At 41.1% G+C, this 14713-nt stretch overlaps 1 protein-coding gene across 1 annotated transcript in view; it reads left to right on the forward strand.

Moving 5' to 3' along the window:
- Positions 1-14713, forward strand: part of LOC114466959 (low-density lipoprotein receptor-related protein 1-like) — a 127344-nt gene that overhangs the window by 10675 nt on the left and 101956 nt on the right. The window contains exon 2 of the mRNA XM_028452832.1: positions 8845-8967. Within this exon, the coding sequence (XP_028308633.1) occupies positions 8845-8967 (123 nt within the window). The remainder of the gene's footprint in view (positions 1-8844; positions 8968-14713) is intronic.

Genomic DNA, 14713 nt, shown 5'->3' on the forward strand with positions numbered 1-14713 from the left:
TAGAACCTGGTTAGCCTGGGGACGTTACGCGTGTATGGTCAAGGGGTCAAACTTCTTAGGTGAACAAAGCTAAGTGATTGTTTCCACTGGATGAGCAAATTACTGTGTTGACATTGAATAGGTTTTTTTTTTATAATAACTATAGCCAGGCTTTCTCAAAGGCCTCAATGAGATAATGTTATTCAAACTTAAATGCCTTAAAATGTCCTAAACTTTCTGCCGTTTTACAAATTCCCAAACTAAAGTTAATAAATGATGTTACTTCAATCTAGATAATTAATTTGATGCTAAAATTCAGAATACCGACTTTTATTTATCCAGTTTTAGGTTTTTTCTTGCCTATAAATCAGAATAACAAAGCAGGTGAACAGGATAGGACAAAGCCATTGAGCAGTGAGTACCTACCTTGGCCGACTCCCATAAGAATGACCTATATGAAGCATTAAAGTGGAGAAAGGCTTAGACTCAGTCTTTAAATAATATGTGATATTTTTTCTTGTTTTACCACAGATATGTTAGAAATGCAGAATTCCCTTTGTGGACAATTAAATCCAACTAACCAGTAAAACTAATTCTTAACATCAACTACTAAGCTGTCAGATACCCACAGTACTCCTAACGTTTTTAGATTTGCAGAAGTAATGAATGAGGAGAAACAATCCCTCACTTTCTCAGTTTGAATATTAAGATTGTTTGAATTCCTTTGTTCATCTGAGTCCTTTGTCATTCACATTATTACTTGATCATCATTATACTGTGTTTTAGGCCCTCTCCACACAGAGACGGTCAGTGGTCAAGTTTCTTATCGTTTCCGCCTTGCGTCCACTTGGCAACGAAGATTTGGAAGCCGAGTACGATAACTTCTGAAAACAGGTCCCAGAATGGGAAAAGTCTGTGCAGACGGCGTATACGCATACTGACCAAATAAAGAAAAGATAGTAAAAACCTCCACTCCTAAGCCATACATGCTCGCAAGTAGATGCTGCCTTTCTCTCTGTGTCTTCTTCCCTGTTCAGTGTATTTCTGTGGCAATGTTACACATAGAGGCCTGGTATGTTCACTACAGCGTTTTCCGCCTCTTCGTGTGGACGCACACATAATTACCCATTTTAGGGTCAAGCGTTTTCGTTTAGTCTCCGTTTGGATAGGGCCTTAGAGAATCCTTGCTCCATTTCTCACTCTGGTAATTATTCACAGGCATTGGGTTTGTTGAAAACCAGGGAATGGACATTATTGTAGGCAGTAAATTATTTCATTATAAATGATCTTTTGGGCTGTTTATCAACAGAAGACAGTTGGTAGTAGGGGTGGGAACCTCTGGGTACCTCACGAGACGATACTGGGATTATCGATATATTGGTCAGAAATCAATCTACGATAATCTATGATATAACAAGAAAAAAAAAGATTAAGTGAAAGTTTTTTTGTTTTTTTTTCTGAAAGACAATACATTAAAAAAGTGTCCTATGAACAGTGACACTATTTTAGTGCAACATTTCTTTAAATAAGTGTCAACATACCAATGTAAACAAATAAAGTATCTCCAATATTGCTTTCTGTAAACAAAACATAGGGTCTTTCTTACCAGTGACACCAGTATAGTGCAATATTCCAGTAAACAATATACAGTATTGGTTCCTTCAACAAACAGTGACAAAATTTCTGTGAAGACCTAGTTGCACATTTTAGTGAAAAAGTAGAAAAGGTTTTGAAAAAAAAAGGACAAACATGTATTATGATTTATTCAATTGGAGTCAAATGAGGCCTAGTTGTAGAAATAGTGGCGTTGGTTTAATCTGTAACAGATTGTCTTATTATGTAAAAGTGAACACATGAAAACAATTAGAAGGTGCTGGAATGTACCGTATGTATGTAGAGTTGATCTATGAAGCCTGGATAGTTGTAGACTGAATAAGGAGGGAAAGTGGGTCAATGGCACATCCCAGCTGGTGACGGTGTCTTAAAGACTCCATCACTTAGCCATTACACCATTTACTCACCACTACATTCTGGTCCAACCCGCTCAGTTCATCTTGACCTTTAGGCTGAAGTTTGTTCATTACACAAAACAAAACTCCTCTGTGAATGTCCCACTTGTAAACAAATGGATGGCGTTCTAAGTGTTCCTGTCTTTTTATTAGGCACTCAGGAGAAATGTTTCTATCAGAGCTGGGTTCAGTGTGCAGCTATGCTTTTGTTCATTCACTGGTGTTTAATGCTTTAGCTACGCACAGTGCTCGGGCCACTCGTTGGTTACTATTAAAACAGGGCAGAGGTTCGGCAGCGTCGACAGTGGCATGACAAAAATGATCGTGCTGAGGTAGTAGGGAGGCCATCGAGTTATCCAAGAGGGAACAAATTAGTATTTCACCTGAGCATACTGCCATACATCCACTAGCCTACAGATAGGATCAATATACCATGTTTTTAGTTTTTGATTAATAATTTGGGCAACAGTGGCTCAGTGGTAGAGTGGGTTGTCCAATAACCGAAGGGTCGAGGGTTCGAATCCTGCTCTATCCAAGTCATTATCATTGTGTCCTTGGGCAAGGCACTTTACCCACATTGCCTCATATGAATGGGTATGAATTGTGATTTGAAGCTGCTATCCGGAGTTTCTGAGAAACGTCTCGACGTCCCGCCCTCCCACTGCCTCTGCCAAACTACCAGAAGCCACGCCTCTACTTTTCTGCACGCGCATTGCGGAACTTAACAAGGTCGCATCGGGTCGCATTGGTATAGGTCTTGGTGTTGTGACGCGCAGCCTTGTTTCCGTGCACATTTCCACATTCACTTTGATTGACAGTATCAAAGACAGGAAGTTGAAGCCTATTGGCTGGGTGGACTCGGCAATCATTTTCATTTGTATAAGGGTCTATAGGACAAAGGAGGGACTTGCATACATTAATGTATATGAATGACCACCGGCAGTAGCCCATAGTAAAAGACTAGTTAGGTATTTTTTCGCATTTCAAAAGAATCATACATAAACATAGATTTCTCAGAAACTCTGGATATCAGCTTTATTGTTGGTGGTGGTCAGAAGGGCCATAGGCGCAAAATGGCAGCCACGCTTCTGTCAGTATGGCCCAGGGCAGATGTGGCTACAATGTAGCTTACCACCACCCGTATGAGTGGTGTGAATAAATAATGATTTCTGTGAAGCGCTTTGAGTCAACCTGAAAAAAGCGCTATATAAACTTACAGAGCGACACAAACATGTGTTTCACATAGTATGAAAGTATACAGTAGTCCCAAATAATATTGTAAATCCCATCAGATTTTTAAATCGCTCACCAATGAGTAGATTGACGTAAATACACTACAAACTCAATGAGTATATACTGTCTACTATTTACTAGTATTTATACAAGTACGATTAGGATGATGATAGTCCCACTGAAGTTTCCCAAGATGCCTACAACAACAAAAACCTGAAGCACACTGAGGCTAAATATCTCCATCTTTGAAAGTTCTGAAAGCATATTAGGTGAGAAAGTGACCAAGTAGAATGTCAACATGTGGTCATTTGATTCATAAAACTTGCGTATACACATTTCATTCTAACATTTGGGAAATTCCATATTATCCGCGGCACCATTTACTACTGACAAAACTTGCGGTTAACTTCCAAACAAAGTACATTATGGTTAGTTCATGACAAGTGCCTTAAATTACTTTAACCAAATATATTTATTTCTGTTAATGTTAAATGACTAAAATAAAGTAAACTAAAATCAAATACACCATGAGAAGATTAGAATAGTTAAAGTAAATGAAATAATCAATCAATCGGTCAAATGGAATGACGTGTCACCTCTACATCCTTCACAGCTTTTTTAACAGTTGCCTCTGTTATTTTTATGGCACATAAGAAAGTGTGAATATGTTTTCACTTCTCTCTGAATCTCTGCATTATGTAATATATATATATATATATATATATATATATATATATATATATATATATATATGTATGTGTGTGTATATATATATATATATATATATGAGACTGTGTAAAGAAACTCCAAAGACATTTCAGACAGATTCAGTGTATTTCATACTCTATTTGGCTTCGGGGCTTGCAGATGATATCACCGCTGACAATACAACGCTTCACTTTTGAAAAAGTTGGATTGCAACTGCCTGTTTAATGTCTTTTAATCCTTTCATGTGCACAAACGGCCTTTTAAAGTCTTTGGATTACATTTTTTAGGTACTCATTTGTTTTGTAGAATACTGAATACTGGTCGTCACCTACCCAAGTAACCAAGGATTTCAGATATCTATATTTTTGCTTTCCCCCCACCCCCCGTTTAATTCAGATGCAACAGAGAGGAGTTTTATCTGTTTCTTTTGAGCAGCTGAAGCCCAAAGTCTTTTTTTTCTGTGATGTGATGGATCTATTTGTTGTGAAGACTGAATATTTGCTGCTTTGGGATTTCCTGCCATTTTAGTCACAGCAGTGTGTTGAAGTTGCCCTCTCATCTGTAGCAGGAAGTACTTTACTTGTTATCAGGCGAGAGCTCTGTTGGAGGTGAGCCAAAATAAGCAGAATATGCACATTTGATTGGATAATATTAAAATAAAGTCTTTCCTGTTGATCTATTAGTTTGTAGATTTGGCACAAATGGTTTAACATCTTTGTCCGATTGAGATCCCCACAGATTTGGCAGCAACATTGGAACAAACTCTGACTACGCAGGCAAAGTTAACAATTCACTTCTCTGTTTGAGATACTTCAGTGGGCTTTGAAAGAGGACGACTGAAGGGGAGGGTTGTCAGTCTCCCTAAACCCCCCCCCTCCCAGTCTTCAACCCTTACTTAACCACAGCCTCCAATTAGACACCGAGGTTCTCTCATCTGCGGTCATTTCATGCTGGTGCGTAAAGCGATGATAAAATTAGAACCCACAATGTTTTATTTGCAGTTTTATGCCCACTCTCAGGGAACAAGCAGTTCAGCCCTGCTACTTCAACAAGGACCAGAAACTCCCAGGGAATGCATTTTTCAATGCCTCGACTTGTTTCAGAAAAGCTGTTTGGGGTTATTTTTGTCACTTTAAAAAAATAGAACGTTTTATATTTTATAATCCCTTTCGGGGACAAGTACGTATAAGTAACACGGTGTCTTAAGTCCATAACTAACAACTTTTTTGTTACGTCACAGACGTGTGTGATGTGTGCCTGGTGTCCTTACTAAGTCAGTGGTCTAAACTCATCCTATACAAGACTTTTTACTCTAATCTCAGGTCGTACTGCTGAGACTGAACGTCTCATGGCATTTGATACAAATCCCTGAGCTGAGCTTTAATTGTAGCTTCTTGCCTTAGTTGATTTAATGTTGTGACCCTATAGTGCCATGAGTAGAATGAGGCTGTAGCCTTGTATTTTAAAAGATCCTAACCTCCCAAGTGTCAAGGTGGTAGGGCTGGTCAATATGGACCAAAACTCACATCTTGATATGTTTTCTTAAAATGACAATATACAATATAAATCTCAACTTTTATCTCAATAAAGTTTTACCAGGAAGAAAATTCAGAGTTAAATTTGCTGACGCAAGGTGGCACACAGGCACATTTATGCACAATATGATGAACACATGAAAGGGGATGACTGGCTGCTCAAAGTCTTTAAAGTATAGCAGTTTTGGGTGCTCTTTGAAAAACAGGAAGAAGAAATATGTCAAAAAAATGAGGAAAGCAGGCACTCAAATGAGGAAGGAGATATTAAAAAGCCTTTAACGCAATGGCCATTACAGTAAATGCTTTTTAGTATCTCTTTCCTCATTTAGATCTTTTCAGATTTTTTCAATTTTGGATTGCCTGGTTTACTCTTTTTTTTTTTTTTTTGAGCTGCACAATATGTTCCACTTTAATATTTTTCTCCTATAAAGGGCAGCACGTGTGAGTGAGTTCTGTACTGTGGCTTGTTTGGATGAAAATCTGGGTTAGAAACTCACTCAGAAATCCATCTAACTGTGCTGTTCATGCTGTTCTGAGAAGTAGAATATTTTAATATAAAATAAGCTTTAAAATATTTTTTTTTTATTGATATAGACAATGTTGTAATTTTCAATATCGCCAAAATAGAAAACTCAATATGTCATGAATCTGGATATATCGCCCACTCCTACAAGGTGGTCACTGCTTACATAATGAGAGCGCTGTGACATGATCCATGTATCCACTTTAGCTTCTAAACGTACGTGACAGGGGTGTCATTGTTTACATACAAGCTTCAGATTCGGTTATGAAAGCTGGGTCTAAACCCTAAAAGCCTGGGGGTCAAAGTAAACGTGAATATATTGATCCACTGGGTTCGTGCTCTGTTGTGATTTTAGTCACATCTCAGCCCTCTTGCGGTAAACCCCCTCCACCACCCACCCCTCAAACTATTCCCTGCCTGCCAAGTACATTGGGAGGCGAGTCATCCAGGGCGAGCGAGGGCTCGGACTCTGCAGAGAATCCCAATGAGACTTTCAGCACTGTCCTTACCAGAGCTTGGCTGTTCCATAGTACAATAACTACACCCCCTCCCTGAATATGCCTCTGTGGTCATTCCTCATTGTGTGACAGTGTTGAGTTGACCACTTGCAATTTTTCCAACAATTTCCGCTTGGTATGATTAGGAAGCCTTTTTTTTTTATTTTGATCGAAACTTAAAATTTGTGGTTCTGACCTAGTTTTTTCATTTTTTTAAAAGTGATTTTTAAACTTATGCTTCCATTTTCTTGTTAGAAAACATAATATGTCATGTCTTAACATAACTTAACATATGCAGTGCTTAAGTAAAGGTCTGACTTAAAGGGCATGTAAGTAAAGAATTTATTTTTTTTTATTCTGCTTAGATTAGGCCTATGAACTTAAAAACAACATTTACAGATGTTGTCATAGCAACATGATGTAGGGTAATTCCTTGTCAGTTCAACAAATTTTCAGGACATCCCACGCACTTCTGAAATTTTCACCAATCGTTCTGTAATTATTATATAGACACTGTCAATTTTCAGTTTCATTGGATGAATAATTTTTGAGATATGCAATTTTCGCTCTGCCCTAATATTCTTCCATTTTCAGCTAACAATATCTCAGGAACTACACCACATAGGAAACTGAAATTTGGTAAATTATTACAGCTCCATCTACTCTCTTAGTATATACAAAAACATCTGCTATACACTCTATAATGTGGATATGCTAGCCCTTCAAATTTGGAAAAAAGTTTGTCAGAGTTTGGGGCTCAAGCATGTTTGGGCCTTCAGCAAACAACTTTGCATATGCCTCAGCTCCCAATAATTTTCTTTAACTTTGACCTATGTACCTACACTGTTTAAATCACTAATGATTAGTCAGATATATGCATTGGTTCTAGGATAAAAGTCTCTTGAAATCCGAGCCACAAAGTGTGGAATGGGGATGTAGGTTTGAGCTCCGAGTTAAAGGGGACAGTTTTTCTCAGAAACTGTTTAAGATAGGATAACCAAATTCGGTTTGTGGCTTCGGGGTATCAAATACCATGGTGGAGTTAAAAAATGAGAAGCGCGTAGTTATATTTTCCAGAGTTATTGCCATTGTTACCTTTTTCTTTACTCTGTTCGATGTATCTTCAAAGGGGGCAGCTTTTCTTAGAATTTTTTTAAGATAGAATAACCAAATTCGGTGTGTGGCTTTAGGGTATCAATACCTTGATGGAGTTCGAAAATAAGAATTGCGCAATTATTTTTTCCGGAGTTATTGCCCTTGTTCCATTTTTCTTTGCTCTGTTCGAGGTATCTTCAAAGGGGACAGCTTTTCTTAGAAACCGTTTCAGATAGTTAGTAGTTTTATATTCTGGTAATATTTTCTTATGTATATATCTAAGTTCTTAGATTTAGGAAATTTAGTAAAAGGTTGTGAGTTATAATGACAACCAATGTGGTGGGGGATGTTGAAGACTATGTCTTCTTGTTGTTTTAGTTTTAAAAAAATATAATAACCATTGCATCAGAAAATCATTTATTTTCTAAAACAACATTTGTTATGAATGCACTTCTCATGTTCTGAATTGTCGTTTTTGGAGTAGTGTTTTTCCTTCCAAATACATTAATATACAGTATATCATCATCATTATTATATATAATCTTAAAATTACAATGTGCCGCTAATTTGATGCTGACAGACTGATGTAGCACTGTGTAAGTAGAGCTGTATTTTACTTGGGTTTTTTGGTAAAGCGTGTCAGCAGTGTCAGACTGCTGATGGGTCCAAAGCGTTGCTGCACTGCTGTTATCCTGTGGTGAACCTCAACAATCTGTGCTGACTTGCTGCCCAGAACTACCATGCGCTGCAGTTTCCCATGGGTCAGAGGGTGATTGAATGCCCAGTTATGTTTAAGCCGTGACACATGAAAGAGCCTCTGTAGTGAGAGTAGAAAAACACCTTGCGTGTGATATGGCAGAAAAAGAAATTAGATGTCGGTGAAAAGAGGGAGAGCAACAAACAAACCCTAAACGACAAGGCGTCAGTGTTGGTTGTAAACCAGTAGAGTTTTTTTCTGAATTGGGTAAGCCCGTGAGGCTTTTGATACAAAAACATCTTTGTAAACTTGGGTTGACCTTCTTACAAGACTCTGCCTGGCTCTGTTGTGACATCTCTGCTGCCTGAAGGTGGAAATTTCCTACGAGTTTCCATTTTTTGAAAAAAGCAGTAATTTAAAAGTAGCAAAAAGAAAATTACATTTTAAACAAAAGCCTCCATTCTGACTTAAAAAAGACAAATTGGCAGCATTTCAAAAATAGTTTTCGAAGCATTTCCAGATTGTTAATTTCATGATGACACAACACTTTTATCCTGCTTTGTTTCAGCTCCCAAAACCTGCAGCTCTAAGCAGTTTGTATGCAAGGACCAGGTGACCTGTATCTCCAAAGGTTGGCGCTGTGATGGGGAGAAGGACTGTCCAGATGGCTCGGACGAATCACCAGATATCTGTAAGTGTCTGCAAAAACTGTCGCTCGGACTTTAGCTCCAACATCCTTGCTTTCACGTTTCACAACTAAAAATCCAATGTTATGTCTGTGCGTGACATTCCAAACCTTTCCCAAATGGCTTTGAAGGAGCAACAGCACAGTTATATCCGGGCCTAAAGAAGGGAGGGGGTTGATTGTGCCTTTTCGATGAAGGACGCTGCTGGGCTGAATTACGGCTCTTATTGTGCGGCAATGTTTAGTCTGAATGTCCGGGGATGTGTCTACTCTTGTCTGGACTCTCATGGGATCAGTGCTGTTTCTGAGAGGGTTGTCCCGACCTTTCACATCTGCTAGCCTGCCTCTCCATCCATAGCCTCTCCATCCATAAACTCTCCCTGGTAAAAAGCCTTCCTTCTGTTTATAGGCAGGCCACTAATGGTGATTTTACTGTCTGCATATGCCACACCTTTCATCTGTAATGGCACAAGTAATCTCACTAAAGTGCAGCCGGCCGATGCAGGCAGCTGACAATCCGCGGACGGGGATTTGTTATTGTAGGTAGAACACGTCTAGCTGGTGTGTGAGACGATGGAATTTGACTGGGTACGTTGTGGTGGGGGGTTTTATTAACACGGAGAATTACACCTTAAAGCAGGGATTGGCAAATAAAGAGAGAGCTGCAGACTAAAGCTAGAACTTTAAATAAGACAAAAGCTTTATTTTTTTTAATAGTTTGATATCAGGGTTCCTTCGGATCCTTGAAAAGCTTAGGCATTAAGCTCAATAATCCAAGATTAAGGCCTTATTTAGAATTAAAAAGTCTTAAATTTGTCTTTCAAATGTTAACGCTTGGTTAGCAGGATTTTGATCTTTTTTCTTACGTTGTAATTAGTCTACCAACTTTCTGGTATAATTTACTAAATGCCTCGCAGTAACGTCACTCGATAACCAAAGGAACAGCGGTGTAGCTCTTGGGAAGCTACATGCTACTTACCGTATGGTAGCTACTAGCTGGATGCTCACCTCAAAAGCTGAAGGAAGGAGTTTACACGCTCCAGTATACAGTAGGTGGCCGTATGCACCTATTCAAGTTGGTTGCAACACTCTAATAACCAAGAAAGAATGAAGAAAGGTGAAGGAAAGACTGAAACAGTAATGGCACAAATCACCAAATCAAACATACATGGCTGCTTTCACATCACGATAGTCTCTTGAATGGGTAGAGAACAGCTGATGATTGAAACATCTTGATTTGGCTTGGTTTGCGTTCACAATGCATATTTGGAATCGCTTCTAAGTGACAGGAAAACACTGTCAGCTGCTTTACTTTGTGCCAAAAGTTATGTTATATATCAACATTTGTATAAAAGTCTCCCTAACTGTGTAACTTATAATGTGTTTTCCCCCCTGTGAAGTTGGTCTTACATTTAATTTCAAGATGATTTTAAAAAGTCTTAAAAAGTACTAGATTTAACTTGCCTTGACCTGCAGAAACCCTATATATATGTATATATTATATATATATATATATAAATAAATAAAGGAAGACTGTTTCCATTGGACAAAATAAACACCTTTTTTCATATGAACAAATACATTGTTTTTACAGAGGATTGTATCGTAATCTTAAGGAAAACAGTCCCTGGTTTGATTTCTGGGCTGGTGACATACTGTACTTGTTTCTACACAGATTGTATCTTTTTGTCCATGTCAAGTTTGTCTTTGTATCAAATAGATTAGTTAAGGCTTTAGTAGCATCAATCAACAGGATGTTGTCCGGACACCCTTCCTGTTTAAAAAAAAAAGCCTGTTAAAGATTTCCAACCCAACCCTAACTTCATTCGTTTATATACATATATATATATATATATATATATATATATATATACACACACACACACACAGAGCATGATTTGTAACAAAGTTGCAATATTTTAATAACTATTTGACAATAACATCATTATTTCAAATGCTAAAGTTATGTTTTGATCATCAATGAATCTAATAGTGTATATAATAAAATCAATGTAGGACTACAACATTGGGTGGAAATGAGCTGGTTGGCGGAGGTCTGCGCTCTCTCCGAATGCTTTTCTAGTTCTTTCTGTAAGGCTTTTGTTGACGTTAACATTTGAACTTAAAACAGAAAACTGTATTTCTATACACCCAATTTATTGGTACAATTTAATGCTCATTACTAGTTTGTTTCTTTTTGAATATGTATCAAGCCATTGCAGGAAATTATTGTGTTCTTCCTAATTTCATCCATTCAAGACTGATTTTTCAATTGAAGCCTTTTTATGCCGAGCAACTGAAGAGAGTGCGTTTTCCATAGCACTTATGTCATTTGAGGACAGGGACAATAGCTTGATTCATCTTCCGAATGGAGAAAACTAGGGCACCATTTTATTGACCAGAATATTAAATTTCCCATTGGTCCTTTTGACATGTCGTCTAAGTTGTAGGTGGGGTTCCTTTTTAAAGAGAAAGTGGATATAAAGTGGTACCAAAAAGTAGGTGTTTCAATCCCAAGCCATATCTGCTGATTTGATGAAGTGTCTATGAGCATCAAACCAAACCTCCAAATTAGGGGCGTTCCAATAAAATCTTTTCACTCTATACGATACCGAATATCGTATAGATAATGATATAATGTGCTTTATCATTCATGATATGAAATCAATTTAAAACTTGTTTTAAAAAGGAAGTTAGCGGCACCAAGTTTTCGTGATTCCGGAAAATGGTGAAATAATGGTAATATTGTTATTTTATTTTAGATTTTTAATACAAAATCAAGTGGAAATTGCAATATGACAAAAAATATACTCTCACATGCATGCTTTGGGACAATATCACGCACTTAATCAAGCAAAGAGGCAGAAATGTCAATTCTCGCACAAAATATGTTGTAATATGACGCCATATGACCGAGATCAATAGCTATATGACAGACATATTTTGGAACAATATCATGCAGTAACTAGCAATTTCCCACCTAATGTGTAGCAACATATGGACAGACGTCAAATCTTGCGCCAAATCTTGTGTGATTTTAGCACGGGCATTCGACGCAAAAGAAGATGAAATGAATGACATTAGTGAACTCTACATGATTTTAACTGTGTTAAGCATGTTTGACACAATCTCAGAAAGTTTAAAAGCTAGTAGTGACATCTAAATAGGGAAAGCTGATGAAAATGAAACAAAACGGAAAAGAGAAAACTGATGCACAAATGGGTAAACTCTTAAACGGAATCTTAGGAATTTTACTTTTGATTTTGCCCCTTCCCCACTGCAGGTGTCATTTTCACCCCCCATCCATCAGCTTTACTTTAAAATGTTTAAAAGGTTCCGAGCCTCTAGACTGCCAATAAACTAGTCTATTGTTCCAGGTTAAAGTTAATGTGAACTGGAGAGATATCAGAAGCTAAAATTACAACATTATCTACAGTTGAAGTTAATTACTAACTACAGACCTAGTTTGAAAGATATGAATCTGTCTTACTTTCCTTCGCCTGTCCTCTCTGTTTTCTGCTTCCGTTTGATTTCAAGGCAGCACTAATAAACGGTGAGATTCTCCTTTAGCTTGGTCATTACTTACATCTACACCACAAGACTTGGTTTAATTAAGTGCTTCTGAGGGTAAAATATTCTTATGAAACCTCAGCTACAATGGCTTGCGTAGCAATGTTTGTTTTGAAGTGTACATTTCTGCTTTCTCTTTATAATCATCGTGTTCACTTGCCGTCACGAGGTGCCGCGCCGCCTTGGGCGGGGTCGGGCTGTTGGCTGGGGCCTGCTGTCCTCCGGGCTGTGCTGGCGTCGGGGGTGTCTCATGTCGGCGCGGGGGTGATTGGGGGTGGTCTCCGTGGGTGGGGGGGCTCTGCTGGCGACATTGATGTGGGGTTGCGGTGCCTGGCTGGGGGAGCATGGGTTCGCCTACCTATCGGTCCGTGGCTGGCAGGGTGGCCCTGTTTGGGTGGTTGGTGGCGTCCTCTCTCGTCGGGGGGGCCGGGGCCGCCCACCTGTGGAGGGTGCTATGTCGTGGTGTCGTGCGGGCCTGTGCTGGCCCTGGTGTGGGAGCTGGCCTCTCTCCTGCGTGGTCGCCGCCTGCTTTGGCGGGGCGGGCCGCTCTGGGCCAGCTGGCAGCGGGGGTCGCCTCCTGGACTGCTGGGGGATGTGGCTGGTGCCTGGCGCCTGGCTCCGCCTGGGGGGGGGGGGGGTCCCGCCATGCGTCGTATGGCCGCCGCGGTTCGGGGGGTGCCGCGGGGGGTCTCCGGTTGTGCTGCTCGGCGCGTCTCTGGGGCCCGCGGTGTTGTGTGCCCGTCTGCGCCGTCTGCCCTCTCCGGTGGCCCGCCGTGCGAACGGGCCGGGCTCCTACCAGACAGGCCTCCTACATGGACACTTCACATCATTCACTCCCAGCTGGTCTGGCTCACCCACTTGTTGCACCACACTCACATACCCAACCCTTGGGCGGCTGGATAGTGGCGCGGGGGCGGCACTCCCACCTCTGGCTGCCCTACTAATCCCTCCAATTTTAATTACACCTCAACACACCACCCCCGGAGGGTGGGACCACCACTTCCACCCTCCGGAGCTATTGCACCACATACACATATATACACATCCACCCTTTTTTAATAGCACTTCATACATTCACTAAACACATACATTCACTCAGGGGATAGGGAAGTGCCTCTCCATTGGAGAATGGGCAGCATCGCGTGGGCGGCATCAAGGAAAGGCGATCTGGCGCGCTCTGGGGTGCCTGGTCGGTGCGCCTGGGGGCCGGCGGGGCGGCTTGCAGCATCCCCTTGGTGCCCTCGGCGACTATGGGCGTGGTTGTCGTCCCTGGGGGCGCTGCTCTCGGTGCTGCTTCCGTTCCGGGTCCTTCTGGCCTGGGGTCCGGACCCTGCTGGCTCTGGGCCCACCGGCGGGCGCCCACCGGCTGCCCGTTCCGCGCGGCTCTGGCCGTCTGCTGGGCGGGTGCCTTGGCTCCTCTGCTGGGGTCTCGGGCGGGTGGCTCTCTGGGCCCTTCCCTCGGGGGGTTGGGTGCTTGGGTGGGGTGGGCTGGATGCTGGCGGGGGCCTTGGGGTTGGGGGTTGGGGTCGGTGGGGGGATGCGCTGGGTGCTCGGCTGCTTGGGGCTTCCTCGGATGTGTGTGGGGGGGCGGTGGCTGCCTCTCGGCCTGGGATCTTGGGGGCATCTGGGGGGTTGCCTGGGGCTTCCTGGCCTCCGCTCTTTCTGCTGACCTGGCTGCATCTGCGTGCCCAGGGCAGTTCCTGGGCTTGCAGTAGCGTTTTTTTTTTGCACATATACTGGTATACGATGCACTGGCACGCCTTGGGATGTGGGATAAAACTCATACTGGGCTTAACCTTAGACACGTTAATCCCAAATACCTGCTTTAGGTACTACCATTCACTCATTCCCCCTGTTCACAGCCACCACCATTATAGCTAAGCTTCACACTTGTCACCATACTGGCTGGATTACACAACATAATAAGCACAATATATTCTACAACCTCACATCTCACCCTCACTGCAAAACAGTCTATTCTTCCCCACCTTTTCTAAAAAAAATAAAAATAAAATAAAATAAAAAATTAACCCAATAATTTACTGCGATGGACTGGTACTGTGTCAAGGGTGTACTCCTGCCTAACGCACAATGAGAGCTGGAGATAAGCGGCAGCAGACCCCCGTGACTCTGAGAAAAAAAGGAACAAGCGGGTCAGAAAATGGATGGATGGATGAATGGA

Source organism: Gouania willdenowi, chromosome 7, assembly GCF_900634775.1.
Source record: "Gouania willdenowi chromosome 7, fGouWil2.1, whole genome shotgun sequence".
NCBI classification, from domain to species: Eukaryota; Metazoa; Chordata; class Actinopteri; order Blenniiformes; family Gobiesocidae; genus Gouania; species Gouania willdenowi.